Genomic DNA, 16,478 nt, shown 5'->3' with positions numbered 1-16,478 from the left:
ATTTTCCAAGATATTCCTTGCAAAAATCAGGTATATGTCTTATATGGCGGTGCATCTAATATGCCAAACGATTCATCCACTCATCTTTAAACTATGCTCCGTCTACCTGGTCTTTAGCCCTGTCAATACTACAAAGCACACAAAATAGTGCATTTAGAACAATCACTGGCTGCCTTGCAACCACAAACACCTTCCAAATGAAAAAAAGATCCTCCTAAGTACAATTCTACTTTAACATGCTCGGTACTGAATTCTATGCAACCCTAACCACTGTATTACTTACCATCCAACCCAAGTAAAAAGAAAAAGTTTATCCCTGTCTCGCACTTTAGTAACTTCTACTAATGTATTCCACCTACACCCAACAAAAATGAATAAAACAAAAGCTGAAATAATCAGGTAAACACTAATAAGCCAATCTCCCAAATCAGTCTTAAACTCAAACCATCCTGACATACATATAAAAGAATCCACACTCCTGAAACAAATACGAGTCACACTTTCCAGCTCATGCTCTGGACATCACCTGTCACAAAAAAAGACCGTTTCAACATATGCCAAGACCCTTAACTTCCATGGTGCAACTATCATAGAGAAAAGAGCAAGCACTTACTACTGAACTGCCTTGCACTTTCTATGCATAGACACAAGCACATCGCTGAACTTTATGGTCTCAAACAGTTGCCATGGCCAGCCTCCTAAGTGCTGCAGGAGCTGATAGGGATAGAAGGGACTTTAAGCACATTAAATTATGGTACAGGAAATGTTGAGATCAATACACTGAAGTAGAGCTTAATGGAAAGTCCATATACTTATTTTGAGCGTGGAAAATGATATATGTATATGTATATCTGACATATATTTGGGTACAGCTTTCATGGACTATTATTAAAGCAGCATCAAATACAAATCAAGTCCTTCTGAGTAAGAACAATTCCAAAATAAAATGTACAGAAATATTAAAGTACCTAACTCATGATCATCTACATTCTGAGAGACTACAGTTCTCTCTTCATCTAACCTAATGGAAACAAGCATTATCTGTATCATGTCTAACTACTGCAAAAGATTCCTCATAGTGTCATACACAAATGAAAATAATGGTTTGTATGCTTATAAAAAACTTCTTAATTCTAACTTACTAATGCTTGATACTTTCTGATCACTAAAAAGGTTACTTAATACTGGATGTAGAGGAAGTACAGTGCTGGGTATGGTTGATTCTCAATTATTCAAAATCCTAAAATTCACAATGATGCTATTCAAATATGAACACAAAATGAGAATCTATGGTGTACTTCATTTTAAAAGGTATCAAATTTGGAATACAGATGGAGCAGCAAAGGATGACAGTAAACAAATAAAGCTTGCATATATGAGAGAAAATGAAATTTTTACTGACAATGTTTATCCTCTCTTGTACTTAACATGTAAATGGTATATTCCCTCTTGACACTTTTCTGAAGTTCACTACATCCAAGTGGTAGTGTGGAGCATTATAAATATACAGGAGTTTTAAATTTCAGTTAAAACAATTGTTAAAATTCAAACTTAAACTATATGGTCATATGTCCTACTGCAATTTCTTTAAATGGATAAATATACTTATCATAAGACTATGCAAACACGAAATGGCTTTCTTCAGTGCAACCTCAGTGTTTTGACTTACCACTTGTTTGGCCTGTAGCTTTCAAAAAATGTAATATATCAAGATGGTTGTAATACAAAATACAGAACACCAATTTCTTCCTTCTGTATCCAGTGTAAATTCATTCTGAAGTGGGAAAGATATGGAAAAATTGTAAAACATTATTCTGACGCTGCAGTGGTACAACTGACTGAAATTTTAAATTGTATGAAAAAATTCCAAGCCATACACATCTCATGATTTACTAACCCTGAACATTTATTCTACCTGCAATTAATACAGCAATCAACTGCAACTAGTAAAAGAAATTCTTTCCCTCGTGTTGTGGCATCTCTTTATAAGGCTGATTTGTCATACAAGTATTCAAGTGATGTTGTTGTTCAACCATTCTGTTTTGCTGAGAATAATGTTGAAGTCTGTCTTGCTGAGAATAACATGCTCCTACTGATTCTGCCTTTACACCTTGATCTTGTCCTTCGGTATACTGAAGGGCTGCTGCATGCTGTGCCTGCTGAAAAAGTAAAAAGTACTGATATACAATAAATAATAAAAATCACATGACAGCTAGAGACTGAGTGTGAACGAATGGGGCCTTTGGTGTCTTTTCCTAGTGCTACCTCGCACACATGAGGGGGGAGGGGGTTGTTATTCCATGTGTGGCGGGGTGGCGATGGGAACAAATAAAGGCAGACAGTATGAATTATGTACATGTGTATATACATATATGTCTGTGTGTGTATATGTATGTGTACATTGAGATGTATAGGTATGTATATTTGTGTGTGTGGACGTGTATGTATATACATGTGTATGTGGGCGGGTTGGGCCATTCTTTCGTCTGTTTCCTTGCGCTACCTCGCTAACGCGGGGGACAGCGACAAAGCAAAATAAAAACAAATATAAATGAGGCATTTCATAACACTAGGTATATGAGGCACCTGAGTTACAGAAAAATGCATGTTTTGTTGAATGAAAAACAGTTTCTGTCTGGGATGATGTCTCATGAGCTTCAGAAACCTTTAACCTGCTCCCTTCTTGTGAAGATTAACATTAAAGTGCCAAAAATCTGCCTTGCTAGGACTCACTGGTCAGATTTCAGTGTTCAGCAGCAACTATATTCTTTCATTATTTTATGTATTTTTTTAAGTGCTAATTTTTTTATCATCAATCTTTTCTGTTATTTTCACATGACATGTGTGGCCATTAGCAACTCAAGAGTATGCTGTTTTGATAACTGTTTCTTTCCCTACACCTTCAAGCTTTGGAACTCTCTACTTTTTCATGTCTTTCCCAGTAATTTTGACCTGACGCATTGTAAAAAATGGGTTTTTTGCTTCCTCTGGAATTTGTAAATACTTTCCTCTGTCCTCTCTTTTTCCCTTTCATAATCCTCCCTATATTTCAATTAAGGCTGGCATTGATGTGTATTTTTGTCGGTGACTTAAAAGAGAAGAAAAAAGGGGCTAATGTAATACACAAGCAGAATATATAGGACTTATTTGAAGAATTTCACATGGGGTTTGAACATTTCAAAAAAATAACTTTAGGTCCATATTCATCATGTATATGCAGACTTATTTTTACATGATTCCAAATGACTTTGACATATTTAGATGCTGGACTCAGAGCAGGTAACTCTAGTTCAATAAGCTCCATTGAAGCATCACCTACTGCTCTCAATCAACTATCCTCATAACATATATTGTCCTCACACATTTCAGGTGCAACACATCCATTCTCTTCCATACTTTTTTCTTTAAGGCCCATGCCTTGTATGCTTTCAACATAGCTGGGACAACTATATCATCAAACAAACCCACCTTTGCACTCAGAGATGAGCTCTTTTTTCACATTTTTTCAATGCACCTAGGATTTCTGCACCTTCGCTCACCATATGGCTTACTTCAGTTACCTTGGTCCCATTGCCATTTCTACTCCCAGCTATCTAAAGCACTCCACTTCCTCCATGTTCTCTCCATTGCTAGATGTAATACCCTTACTTTTAATCTCATCTGCTCATTAAATTTCATATTAACTTCTACCTTTTACACACTCTCAAACTCAGAAACCAGCTTCTGTAGTTTCTCACTCGAATCTGTTACCAGAGCGATTTCATCAGCAAATGATTCACCTCCCAGAACCCTCCCCACCCAAACTGCAGACTTGCAACTCTCTACAAGACCTTTTGCTAGCACCATCCACAAACAGATTAAAGTCATGATGACACCACATACCCCTGATGCAGACCTACCCTCACTTGGAACCACTTACCCTCTTCTCTTCCTACTAACACACACATCATACTCTCATGATGAAAGCTCTTTGTTTCGAGCAGCTTTCCTCCCATATTCCACATGTGTAACAAAATCCACAAAGAATCTCAATCAATTGAATCATATGCCTTCTCCAGATCTATTAATGCCACATATAAAACCCCACAAATTCTTCAAGGTAAATATCTAATCCACACACCCTCTGTCATTCTGAAGCCATCATGCTCCTCCCCAATCTGGTGCTTAGTGCATAACTCCACCCCTCTCTATCACCACTCTCATACAACTCACTTGGAGTAGTCATTCAACTTATACTTCATAATTCGAGCATTCACTTTTGTTCCCTCACCTTTATACAATGGTATTATAGAGGAATTCTGTCTATTCTTAGGCACCTCACCTTGAGCCATAAATACAATGAAAATCATAACCTATCAGTGAATGTGTCACCCCTTTATTTTAGAATTTCAACTGCAATCCCATCTACTCAAGCCACTTTGCCACACTTCATCTAATGCAAGGCATTTGCTACCTCTCTTTTTCTTTTTTTTTCTTTTTTTTTTTTACAAAATCACTTACCATGACTTGCTTTGCATATCCTTACTTCGAACACACTCCACATCTGCCACCCTATCATTTAACAACACTCCAGATCTGCCACCCTATCATTTAACAATACTCCAGATCTGCCATCCTATCATTTAACACATTCAACAGTCCTTCAATATACTCTCCCTTCATCTCTTCACTTTTTTTTTTTCCACTTCCCTGTTTACTCTCTTTTCCTCCTCACACTGTCTGTCTTCTTCTAAAACATTTTATTTTTCCATGAAATCTGCTAATACTTTCTCTCCCTACCACACATTTGCTTTCTTTTACAGCCCCTACTTTTCCTCTTGATCTCCTGTCACTTTGTCTTGTGCATCTAAACACTCCCTGTAGGTAATGCTCCTAAATTTCTTTTCTTGCCTTCAATAATAACCTGACTTCCTTATCCCTCCACTTATGACCCTTTCTCACATGCCCTTATCCCACACACCACTGTTTCTCATGTCAGCACTGCCTCTCTTGAATAGTGTACCTGCTAATCCTTACCCACTCCCCTAGTTTTGTTTACTCTAGCATTCTGCCATTCTTCACCCATTCTTTCTTGATATCTGATATCACACAAGCCTCTCTTTTAAGTGAACTCACTTTCACAACCCTCTTCCTACCTATATCATGTCCTCTTTTCCTTATGCCTCTACAAACTTTCACCCTTGTATCCACCAAGAAGTGATTAGATAACCTAACAGTTGCCCCTTTTAGCACAGTTACATCCAAATGTCTCTCTTTAAGAACAACCATCAATTATGGGCATAATCCAGTAATGCCCGCTTACCATATACTATGCATGTTCCTATTTTCTCACTAAATGTTCCTAACTACAAGCCCTTCTTCAACATACAACTCCACAAGTGGTTTACCATTTTCCTTTACAACAGGAACCCCATACCCCCAATCTTTATCTTTGATTATACGAGTCTCCCCACTCATTTGTTCAACATTCTTCTTTTCAATCATTCCTCATTTTTCATCAATACTTTACGTAAATGAGGCAAGGAGAGTAGTGTGAGGAATGGGAGGTATTTAGGGAAGCTATTTATCTACCTCATACATACATTAAATAACCTTACCAACCAGTCAACAATACAGTCACCCCCTTTTTTAATAAATTCCACTGCAATACCATCCAAACCTGCTGCCTTGCCGGCTTTCATCTTCCGCAAAGCTTTCACTACCTCTTCTCTGTTTACCAAATCATTTTCCCTAACCCTCTCACTTTGCACACCACCTCGACCAAAACACCCTATATCTGCCACTCTATCATCAAACACATTCAACAAACCTTCAAAATACTCACTCCATCTCCTTCTCACATCACCACTACTTGTTATCACCTCCCCATTTGCGCCCTTCACTGAAGTTCCCATTTGCTCCCTTGTCTTATGCACTTTATTTACCTCCTTCCAGAATATCTTTTTATTCTCTCTAAAATTTAATGATACTCTCTCACCCCAACTCTAATTTGCCCTTTTTTTCACCTCTTGCACCTTTCTCTTGACCTCCTGTCTCTTTCTTTTATACATCTCCCACTCAATTGCATTTTTTCCCTGCAAAAATCGTCCAAATGCCTCTCTCTTCTCTTTCACTAATACTCTTACTTCTTCATCCCACCACTCACTACCCTTTCTAATCAACCCACCTCCCACTCTTCTCATGCCACAAGCATCTTTTGCGCAATCCATCACTGATTCCCTAAATACATCCCATTCCTCCCCCACTCCCCTTGCTTCCATTGTTCTCACCTTTTTCCATTCTGTACTCAGTCTCTCCTGGTACTTCCTCACACAGGTCTCCTTCTCAAGCTCACTTACTCTCACCACCCTCTTCACCCCAACATTCACTCTTCTTTTCTGAAAACCCATACAAATCTTCACCTTATGGTGAGGTGCCTGAGGATTGGCGGAATGCGTGCATAGTGCCATTGTACAAAGGCAAAGGGGATAAGAGTGAGTGCTCAAATTACAGAGGTATAAGTTTGTTGAGTATTCCTGGTAAATTATATGGGAGGGTATTGATTGAGAGGGTGAAGGCATGTACAGAGCATCAGATTGGGGAAGAGCAGTGTGGTTTCAGAAGTGGTAGAGGATGTGTGGATCAGGTGTTTGCTTTGAAGAATGTATGTGAGAAATACTTAGAAAAGCAAATGGATTTGTATGTAGCATTTATGGATCTGGAGAAGGCATATGATAAGAGTTGATAGAGATGCTCTGTGGAAGGTATTAAGAATATATGGTGTGGGAGGAAAGTTGTTAGAAGCAGTGAAAAGTTGTTATCGAGGATGTAAGTCATGTGTACGTGTAGGAAGAGAGGAAAGTGATTGGTTCTCAGTGAATGTAGGTTTGCGGCAGGGGTGTGTGATGTCTCCATGGTTGTTTAATTTGTTTATGGATGGGGTTGTTAGGGAGGTAAATGCAAGAGTTTTGGAAAGAGGGGCAAGTATGAAGTCTGTCGGGGATGAGAGAGCTTGGGAAGTGAGTCAGTTGTTGTTCGCTGATGATACAGCGCTGGTGGCTGATTCATGTGAGAAACTGCAGAAGCTGGTGACTGAGTTTGGTAAAGTGTGTGGAAGAAGAAAGTTAAGAGTAAATGTGAATAAGAGCAAGGTTATTAGGTACAGTAGGGTTGAGGGTCAAGTCAATTGGGAGGTGAGTTTGAATGGAGAAAAACTGGAGGAAGTGAAGTGTTTTAGATATCTGGGAGTGGATCTGGCAGCGGATGGAACCATGGAAGCGGAAGTGGATCATAGGGTGGGGGAGGGGGCGAAAATTCTGGGGGCCTTGAAGAATGTGTGGAAGTTGAGAACATTATCTCGGAAAGCAAAAATGGGTATGTTTGAAGGAATAGTGGTTCCAACAATGTTGTATGGTTGCGAGGCGTGGGCTATGGATAGAGTTGTGCGCAGGAGGATGGATGTGCTGGAAATGAGATGTTTGAGGACAATGTGTGGTGTGAGGTGGTTTGATCGAGTGAGTAACGTAAGGGTAAGAGAGATGTGTGGAAATAAAAAGAGCGTGGTTGAGAGAGCAGAAGAGGGTGTTTTGAAGTGGTTTGGGCACATGGAGAGGATGAGTGAGGAAAGATTGACCAAGAGGATATATGTGTCGGAGGTGGAGGGAGCAAGGAGAAGAGGGAGACCAAATTGGAGGTGGAAAGATGGAGTGAAAAAGATTTTGTGTGATCGGGGCCTGAACATGCAGTAGGGTGAAAGGAGGGCAAGGAATAGAGTGAATTGGAGCGATGTGGTATACCGGGGTTGACGTGCTGTCAGTGGAATGAATCAAGGCATGTGAAGCGTCTGGGGTAAACCATGGAAAGCTGTGTAGGTATGTATATTTGCGTGTGTGGACGTATGTATATACATGTGTATGGGGGGGGGTTGGGCCATTTCTTTCGTCTGTTTCCTTGCGCTACCTCGCAAACGCGGGAGACAGCGACAAAGTATAAAAAAAAAAAAAAAAAAAAATTTATCTACCTATATCTCTGACACCCATTCCCTTTGGGAACTCCCTCAAAGGGGTGGCCACGACAAAAGAGTCTCCACTTCCATTGGACTCCACTGCCGCTTCTTTGCCTTTAGTTCCTCACCCTTAACAGATCAATGGCAGAGGGCATCTCTAGTGGAGTGTTTCCATAGGCTCCTATCTAATATTCCTACCAACTGCTACCGAATGAGTTTACTTAAAGTTTCAACCTACTAGGAAGCAGTGATGGCATGTGCGAGAGATGCATTTGGCAAGCAAAAGGCGGGAGGTGGGCAGATTAGAAAGGGTAGTGAGTGTAGGGATAAAGAAGTAAATCTGCAAGAAAAAGAGAAAAGAGATGCAGTTCAGTGATACAGGGAAGGAGTGCAAATGATTTTTGAGCAGGGAATTACAAGTTTTTGCCCAGTCCATTACTTCATTAATGGTATCTAGGTGGAAGATCAGACTCAGATCCTTTATCCTTTATATGACAGGCAACTTGCAAAACTTTGATCACAATATAAACAGAAAGCAAGGTCTTCAAATTCTCTGCTTCCCAGGGAATATAAAAAAGTGAGCTAATAAAGCTTACACAGCCAAGGTATAACAGTGAAGTTAGCACACAGATTCCCTGGGGAAGTGGTGAAATGGAGGAGGATTTTGGTGGGTGTGCATCATTCAAATTTCTGTTTCTCATTATAAAATGAAAGAAATACATGTAAAACAAAAGATATTTACAGAAAGTTAGCTAACATATTCTATATGTCTGTGGTATAATGTTGAATGTGTAGATCCCCAAAGGACAGGTGGAGAATGGTGGAAGAGGGTGTGCATTACTGTCTGGGGCATCATTGAGACGCTCTTCAAGCTGCCTACATAAAACAGGAATCAAGTCCACACCTTGCAATTATACAAATGTCATGATGTTGGTACACACTTCAAACAAAGCCTGCGAAAGTTATGATTACTTTACAGCTCCCACAATGCCATGGTCCGTCAGCTACATATGATTCTCATCATTCAAGGGGTAAGCCAGTCAATCATCAAGGAAATGGGATCTTTACCCACCTGCAGAAGAGGAAAGCAAAGGATCAACAAGACAATGATGGCCAGTCAATATCAATTATCAAAATAAATATTCTTTTTAATGTAGAATGTGTTTGCCACCTGTATTATCATTAGAACTATCATCGATATCCCAAGAAAGCCCACAGTTACTGCTCAATGTAAAACATACAAATGCTGTCATGAACACATCCCTTTATGTACAATGCAATTAAGGCCTCTTTTAATGCTGCTTTGATTCATGCTCATTTTTACAGGAATGCATCCTGAGCACTACTCAGGGTCTTGGTGTACTGTTGAGAAAAAAAAAGTTTATTTTTTCTATTTGCTACTATCTATTTTTTTTTTTATTTTGCTTTGTCGCTGTCTCCCGCATTAGCGAGGTAGCGCAAGGAAACAGACGAAAGAATGGCCCAACCCGCCCACATACACATGTATATACATACACGTCCACACACGCAAATATACATACCTATACATCTCAATGTACACATATATATACACACACACAGACATACATATATACACATGCACATAATTCATACTGTCCGCCTTTATTTGTTCCCATCACCACCCCGCCACACATGGAATAACAACCCCCTCCCCCCTCATGTGTGCAAGGTAGCGCTAGGAAAAGACAACATAGGCCCCATTCGTTCACACTCAGTCTCTGGCTGTCATATAATAATGCACTGAAACCACAGCTCCCTTTCCACATCCAGGCCCCACACAACTTTCCATGGTTTACCCCAGACGCTTCACATGCCCTGGTTCAATCCATTGACAGCACGTCGACCCCGGTATACTACATCGTTCCAATTCACTCTATTCCTTGCACGCCTTTCACCCTCCTGCATGTTCAGGCCCCGATCACTCAAAATCTTTTTCACTCCATCTTTCCACCTCCAATTTGGTCTCCCACTTCTCCTCGTTCCCTCCACCTCCGACACATATATCCTCTTGGTCAATCTTTCCTCACTCATTCTCTCCATATGCCCAAACCATATCAAAACACCCTCTTCTGCTCTCTCAACCACGCTCTTTTTATTTCCACACATCTCTCTTACCCTTACATTACTTACTCGATCAAACCACCTCACACCACACATTGTCCTCAAACATCTCATTTCCAGCACATCCACCCTCCTGCGCACAACTCTATCCATAGCCCACGCCTCGCAACCATACAACATTGTTGGAACCACTATTCCTTCAAACATACCCATTTTTGCTTTCCGAGATAATGTTCTCGACTTCCACACATTCTTCAAGGCTCCCAGGATTTTCGCCCCCTCCCCCACCCTATGATTCACTTTTCTTTTCTTTCATACTATTCGCCATTTCCCACATTAGCGAGGTAGCGTTAAGAACAGAGGACTGGACCTTTGAGGGAATATCCTCACCTGGCCCCCTTCTCTGTTCCTTCTTTTGGAAAAAAAAAAAAAAAAAAAAAAAGGGAAGGATTTCCAGCCTCCCTCTCCCTTCCCTTTTAGTCGCCTTCTACGACACGCAGGGAATACGTGGGAAGTATTCTTTCTCCCCTATCCCCAGGGATAATATATATCATTCATATTTATTTTGCTTTGTCGCTGTCTCCCGCGTTTGCGAGGTAGCGCAAGGAAACAGACGAAAGAAATGGCCCAACCCACCCCCATACAAATGTATATACATACACGTCCACACACACAAATATACATACCTATACATCTCAATGTACACATATATATACACACACAGACACATACATATATACCCATGCACACAATTCACACTGTCTGCCTTTATTCATTCCCATCGCCACCCCACCACACATAGAATACCATCCCCCTCCCTCTTCATGTGTGCGAGGTAGCGCTAGGAAAAGAAAACAAAGGCCCCATTCGTTCACACTCAGTCTCTAGCTGTCATGCAATAATGCCCGAAACCACAGCTCCCTTTCCACATCCAGGCCCCACACAACTTTCCATGGTTTACCCCAGACGCTTTACATGCCCTGATCTAATCCACTGACAGCACATCAACCCCAGTATACCACATCGATCCAATTCACTCTATTCCTTGCCCGCCTTTCACCCTCCTGCATGTTCAGGCCCCGATCACTCAAAATCTTTTTCACTCCCATCTTTCCACCTCCAAATTGGTCTCCCACTTCTCCTCGTTCCCTCCACCTCCAACACATATATCCTCTTGGTCAATCTTTCCTCACTCATTCTCTCCATGTGCCCAAACCATTTCAAAACACCCTCTTCTGCTCTCTCAACCACGCTCTTTTTATTTCCACACATCTCTCTTACTCTTACATTACTTACTCGATGAAAGCACCTCATACCACACATTGTCCTCAAACATCTCATTTCCAGCACATCCACCCTCCTGCGCACAACTCTATCCATAGCCCACGCCTCGCAACCATACAACATTGTTGGAACCACTATTCCTTCAAACATACCCATTTTTGCTTTCCGAGATAGTGTTCTCAACTTCCACACATTTTTCAAGGCTCCCAGGATTTTTGCCCCATCCCCCACCCTATGATTCACTTCCGCTTCCATGGTTCCATCCGCTGCCAGATCCACTCCCAGATATCTAAAACACTTTACTTCCTCCAGTTTTTCTCCATTCAAACTTACCTCCCAATTGACTTGACCCTCAACCCTACTGTACCTAGTAACCTTGCTCTTATTCACATTTACTCTTAACTTTCTTCTTTCACACACTTTACCAAACTCAGTCACCAGCTTCTGCAATTTCTCACATGAATCAGCCACCAGCGCTGTATCATCAGCAAACAACAACTGACTCACTTCCCAAGCTCTCTCATCCACAACAGACTTCATACTTGCCCCTCTTTCCAAAACTCTTGCATTCACCTCCCTAACAAACCCATCCATAAACAAATTAAACAACCATAGAGACATCACACACCCCTGCCGCAAACCTACATTCACTGAGAACCAATCACTTTCCTCTCTTCCTACACGTACACATGCCTTACATCCTCGATAAAAACTTTTCACTGCTTCTAACAACCTGCCTCCCATACCATACATTCTTAATACCTTCCACAGAGCATCTCTATCAACTCTATCATATGCCTTCTCCAGATCCATAAATGCTACATACAAATCCATTTGCTTTTCTAAGCAAATATATATATATATATATATATATATATATATATATATATAAATATATATATATATATATATATATATATATATATATATATATATATATATATATATTCTCCCGCGTTAGTGAAGTAGATGCCTGGCTGCCACACAGATGGTCCAGGCTTCAGTTCTTGGGGTATGGAGGTGAGCGGTTTGCATCAGATATCAAGTTTAAACATCAAATATCAAACGTACATACATGGCTGAGCTATATACACATTTATGTAGTGCCTAGGGAGTCGACTGAAAAGCCTTCCTTCCTTGTCCAGAGTATGTGTAGCATTGTTTCCACCTTGAAAAGGACAAATGACACATCAGCAAGATCTGTGAATCAGCGTGTGGTTACAAAATAGATGCTATTTAACTCATCTGGTGTGGGGGTTGGGCTACCTGGTTGCTACACATATGGTCCAAGTTTTGGTTCTCTGGGTATGATGGTGAATACTTTACATCAGATATGCGTGCATTACAAGATTGAGAAGCAATGCTGTTTCCTGTGGGGCGGGGTAGCGCCGGAAATGGATGAAGGCAAGCAAGTATGACTATGTACATGTATATGTCTGTGTATGTGTATTTATATGCATGTATATTTTGATATGCATATGTGCCCCAATCACTCAAAGTCTTTTTCACTCCATCCTTCCACCTCCAATTTGGTCTCCCGCTTCTCCTTATTCCCTCCACCTCTGACACATATATCCTCTTTGTCAATCTTTCCTCACTCATTCTCTCCATATGTCCAAACCATTTCAACAAATCCTCTTCTGCTTTCTCCACCACACTCTTTCCATTTCCAAACATCTCTCTTACTCTTTCATAACCTACTTGATCAAACCACTTCACACCACACATTGTCCTCAAACATTTAATTTCCAACACATCCACCCTCCTCCATACAACCCTATCTAGAGCTTATGCCTCGCAAACATATAATATTGCTGGAATTACTATTCCTTCAAACATACCCATTTTTGCTCTCTGAGATAACATTCTCTCCTTCCACACATTCTTCATTGCTCTCAGAACCTTCACCCCCTCCCCCACCCTGTGGCTCACTTCCGCTTGCATGGTTCCATTCAATGCTAAGTCCACTCCTAGATATTTAAAACACTTCACTTCCTCCAATTTTTCTCCATTCAAACTCACATCTCAATTAACTTGTCCCTCAACCCTACTGAACCTAATAACCTTGCTCTTATTCACATTTACTCTCAACTTTCTCCTTTCACACACTTTTCCAAACTCAGTTACCAACTTCTTCAGTTTTTCATTCGAATCAGCCATTAGAGCTGTATCATCGGCAAACAACTGACTCACTCCTAGGCCTTCATATCATAGCAGACTGCATATGTGCCTCTCTCCCCAAGACTTTTGCATTTACCTCCCTCACCATCCAATCCATAAACAAACTAGACAGCCATGGAGACATCACACACCCCTGCCACAAACCAACTTTCACTGGGAACCATTCACTCTCCCCTCTTCTTACTTGTACACATGCCATACATCCTTGATAAAAACTCACAGCTTCTAGCAGCTTACTTCCCATACCATATACTCTTGAAACCTTCCACAAAGCATCTCTATCAACCCTATCATATGCCTTCTCCAGATCTATAAATGCCACATACTAATCCATCTGTTTTTCTATGTATTTCTCACACATTCTTGAAATTAAACACCTGATCCACACATCCTATACCACTTCTGAACCACAAGCATATATCAGATCAGCAATGAACACTTACCCAAAAAAAAACCCAGCAAAAACATTTGTACATGAATATATTCATTGATATATTAACCACTTTACACTTTTTCAGTTCAATTGAAATTCAAAAGGTTCAGATAAACTGAAATACTGTAAAGTGGTCATTACATCTGTAAATATATTTAGTGATATATATACAACATCTGTAAATATAGTTACTGATATATATATATATATATATATATATATATATATATATATATATATATATATATATATATATATATATACAGTTTTTATCAATATTATAATTCTTTTTTCTGAGGCATTCACTACTTACCATCAGTATTTGCATCATCAGATCTTCTGGTGTGGTTTCTCCTTCCACTGCAGAGGCATGTGGAACATTTGAAGTAACATCCTTCCCATAATGGTATAAATCTTTCTGTGCTGAAGCTGCTGCATATTGTACAAGTTGTTCTTCTTCCATCCATTTTTCCTTATGACGTGGCCGGCTTACTCTTCTCACTGCAGCTGGTCTATGCTCTGAGCTTGACTCTTCTGTCGTGTTTGCTTCTTGCCGAAGACGGCGTCGTCGGGCAGCTTCAGCAGCACGAAATTCTTGCAATTCCTCATTAGTCATTCGCTCCTTTTGGAGCAAGCGTTTTCTTCTTTGTGCTGCAGCTGCTGCTGCACGATAAGCTCGACGTTCTTCTTCAGTCATCTTTTCCTGGCGAAGACGACGGCGTTTAGCTGATAAAGCACTTTCTATTGAACGCTGTCTTCGCTTCTCTTCTTCACTCATTCTCTGAAGCCGAATATGGCGACGTATTCGCTGCGCTTCAGCAATAGCAGCACGATATGTTCGTCGTTGTTCTTCAGTCATACATTCTAGCAGCTGCTGACGTTTTTTCCTTTGCTGTGCAGCAGCTCTGGCACGTTTTGCTTGTCTCTCTTCTTCAGTCATTCTTTCTAAGTGCCTACGACGACGTGCCCTCTGTGCTGCAGCTGCTTGACTGAGTTTTATTTGTACTACAGGGTCTACATTCATCGAATCGTACAGCTACAGAAACAGATAATAATAAATATAAGTTGAGATCTGATATCAAAAACATACATGTATTCAACACAAAATATGCTACTGAAAATAATCTATCATCAAAATCTTTTATCTTCTTTAAAAGGATGTTTCCTCCCAAACTTAAACCTACTATTAAGAGCTCATCGGATCACTTTTCACAATAATATTAAAACTCTTAACGACTTGACCAAAAAAGCACGTCATTTACTCTACAATCCCACAGCCAATTAGCTGTACTGCCAACAAACTGGCAGTATGCAAGGGGAACTCTCTTGTATTGTGTCCACCGACCACAAAAATAGGGAAAGGCAGGAAGAAAGCTCATTAAAACAGAACACCCTCCAAAGGAAGAATTCTTCTATTTTTCTAAAATTGAAAGCATTTTTTTTCTATGCATGGAACAATACTTTCTCTTTCGGCTACCTGTTTTAGGACAATATGAAGATCAGGGTTTGGCAGTGGCCTATACAACAAAAAAAGACAATAATTACCTCCTAATAATCCTACCACATAATAAGATAGCACATATAAGAAATGATCACAGTCATGCTTAATGATTATACTATGATATATTACCACTAACATGAAACAATGAGAGGTGTGACTGTATTCTAGGGTGCTCACTCACTGTTTGATGACAATATGCCATGTGAGGTGGTTTGATCAAGTAAGTAATGACAGGGTAAAAGACATGTGTTGTAATGAAAGGAGTGTGGTTGAGAGAGCTGAAGAGGGTGTGTTGAAATGGTTTGGACATATAGAACGAACGAGTGAGGAAAGTTGACAAAGAGGATATATGCATCCGAGATGGAGGGAACAAGGAGAAGCGGAAGACCATGTTGGAGGTAAAATGATGGACTGAAAAAGATTTTGAGCGATTAGGACCTGAACATGCAGGAGAGTGAGAGGCGTGTAAGGAATAGAGTTAATTGGAAAGATGTGGTATACCAGGGTCAATGTGCTGTCAATGGACAGAACCTGGGCATGTGAAACGTCTGGGGTAAACCATGGAAAGGTCTGTAGGGCCTGGATGTGGATAGGGTGTTTTGAAATTTCTCTGTATAGGCATAATTGCACTCACTGTACATATTCAAAGCTTACATTCTTCAAACTTGTTAAGGATTTAAAAAGTCTTTCAGCAAAAAAAGTGCAAAGTTGTGACAACCTCTCAATGTACAATTCAAGTAATAATGGAAAAGGAAACAAAAACAAACTTACTAAGTCCAAGGCAGTTTTACTTTCATAATCAGGATACACAGGACAGGAAGAAGATGAAAAACTGCTACTTTCACTGGAAGAGAGAGTGTCATCCAGAGATGTGGGGTGTGCACCATTACCGTTACCACCAGAGCTGTTGATGTCTGGGGGCTCTGAAAATAAACAAAGTAAGAAATAAATGCTCAGAGAGTGTCAATGGGATGGAGTTATTTACATCTAGGAGCACTCCCAAAGGAAAAGTA

General features: G+C 40.2%; 1 protein-coding gene across 6 annotated transcripts in view; it reads right to left on the bottom strand.

Annotated features, from left to right (window-relative positions):
- Positions 1-844: 844 nt before the first annotated feature.
- Positions 845-16,478, bottom strand: part of LOC139752872 (uncharacterized) — a 41,982-nt gene continuing 26,348 nt past the window's right edge. For 2 of the 6 annotated variants that reach the window (XM_071668878.1, XM_071668876.1), the window contains 4 exons: positions 16,237-16,388; positions 14,278-15,000; positions 12,426-12,518; positions 845-2,156 (listed from right to left, as the gene is read on the bottom strand). In XM_071668878.1, the coding sequence (XP_071524979.1) occupies positions 12,447-12,518; positions 14,278-15,000; positions 16,237-16,388 (947 nt within the window). In that variant the 3' untranslated portion in view covers positions 845-2,156; positions 12,426-12,446. Of the gene's footprint in view, positions 2,160-12,425; positions 12,519-14,277; positions 15,001-16,236; positions 16,389-16,478 lie in introns of all 6 variants that reach the window. The other 4 variants (XM_071668873.1, XM_071668874.1, XM_071668877.1 and 1 more) reach the window with 3 other exon arrangements.

This window comes from Panulirus ornatus, chromosome 13, assembly GCF_036320965.1.
Source record: "Panulirus ornatus isolate Po-2019 chromosome 13, ASM3632096v1, whole genome shotgun sequence".
NCBI classification, from domain to species: Eukaryota; Metazoa; Arthropoda; class Malacostraca; order Decapoda; family Palinuridae; genus Panulirus; species Panulirus ornatus.
The sequence above is the reverse complement of the archived record's forward strand: the minus strand, read 5'-3'. Positions and strand labels throughout refer to the sequence as shown.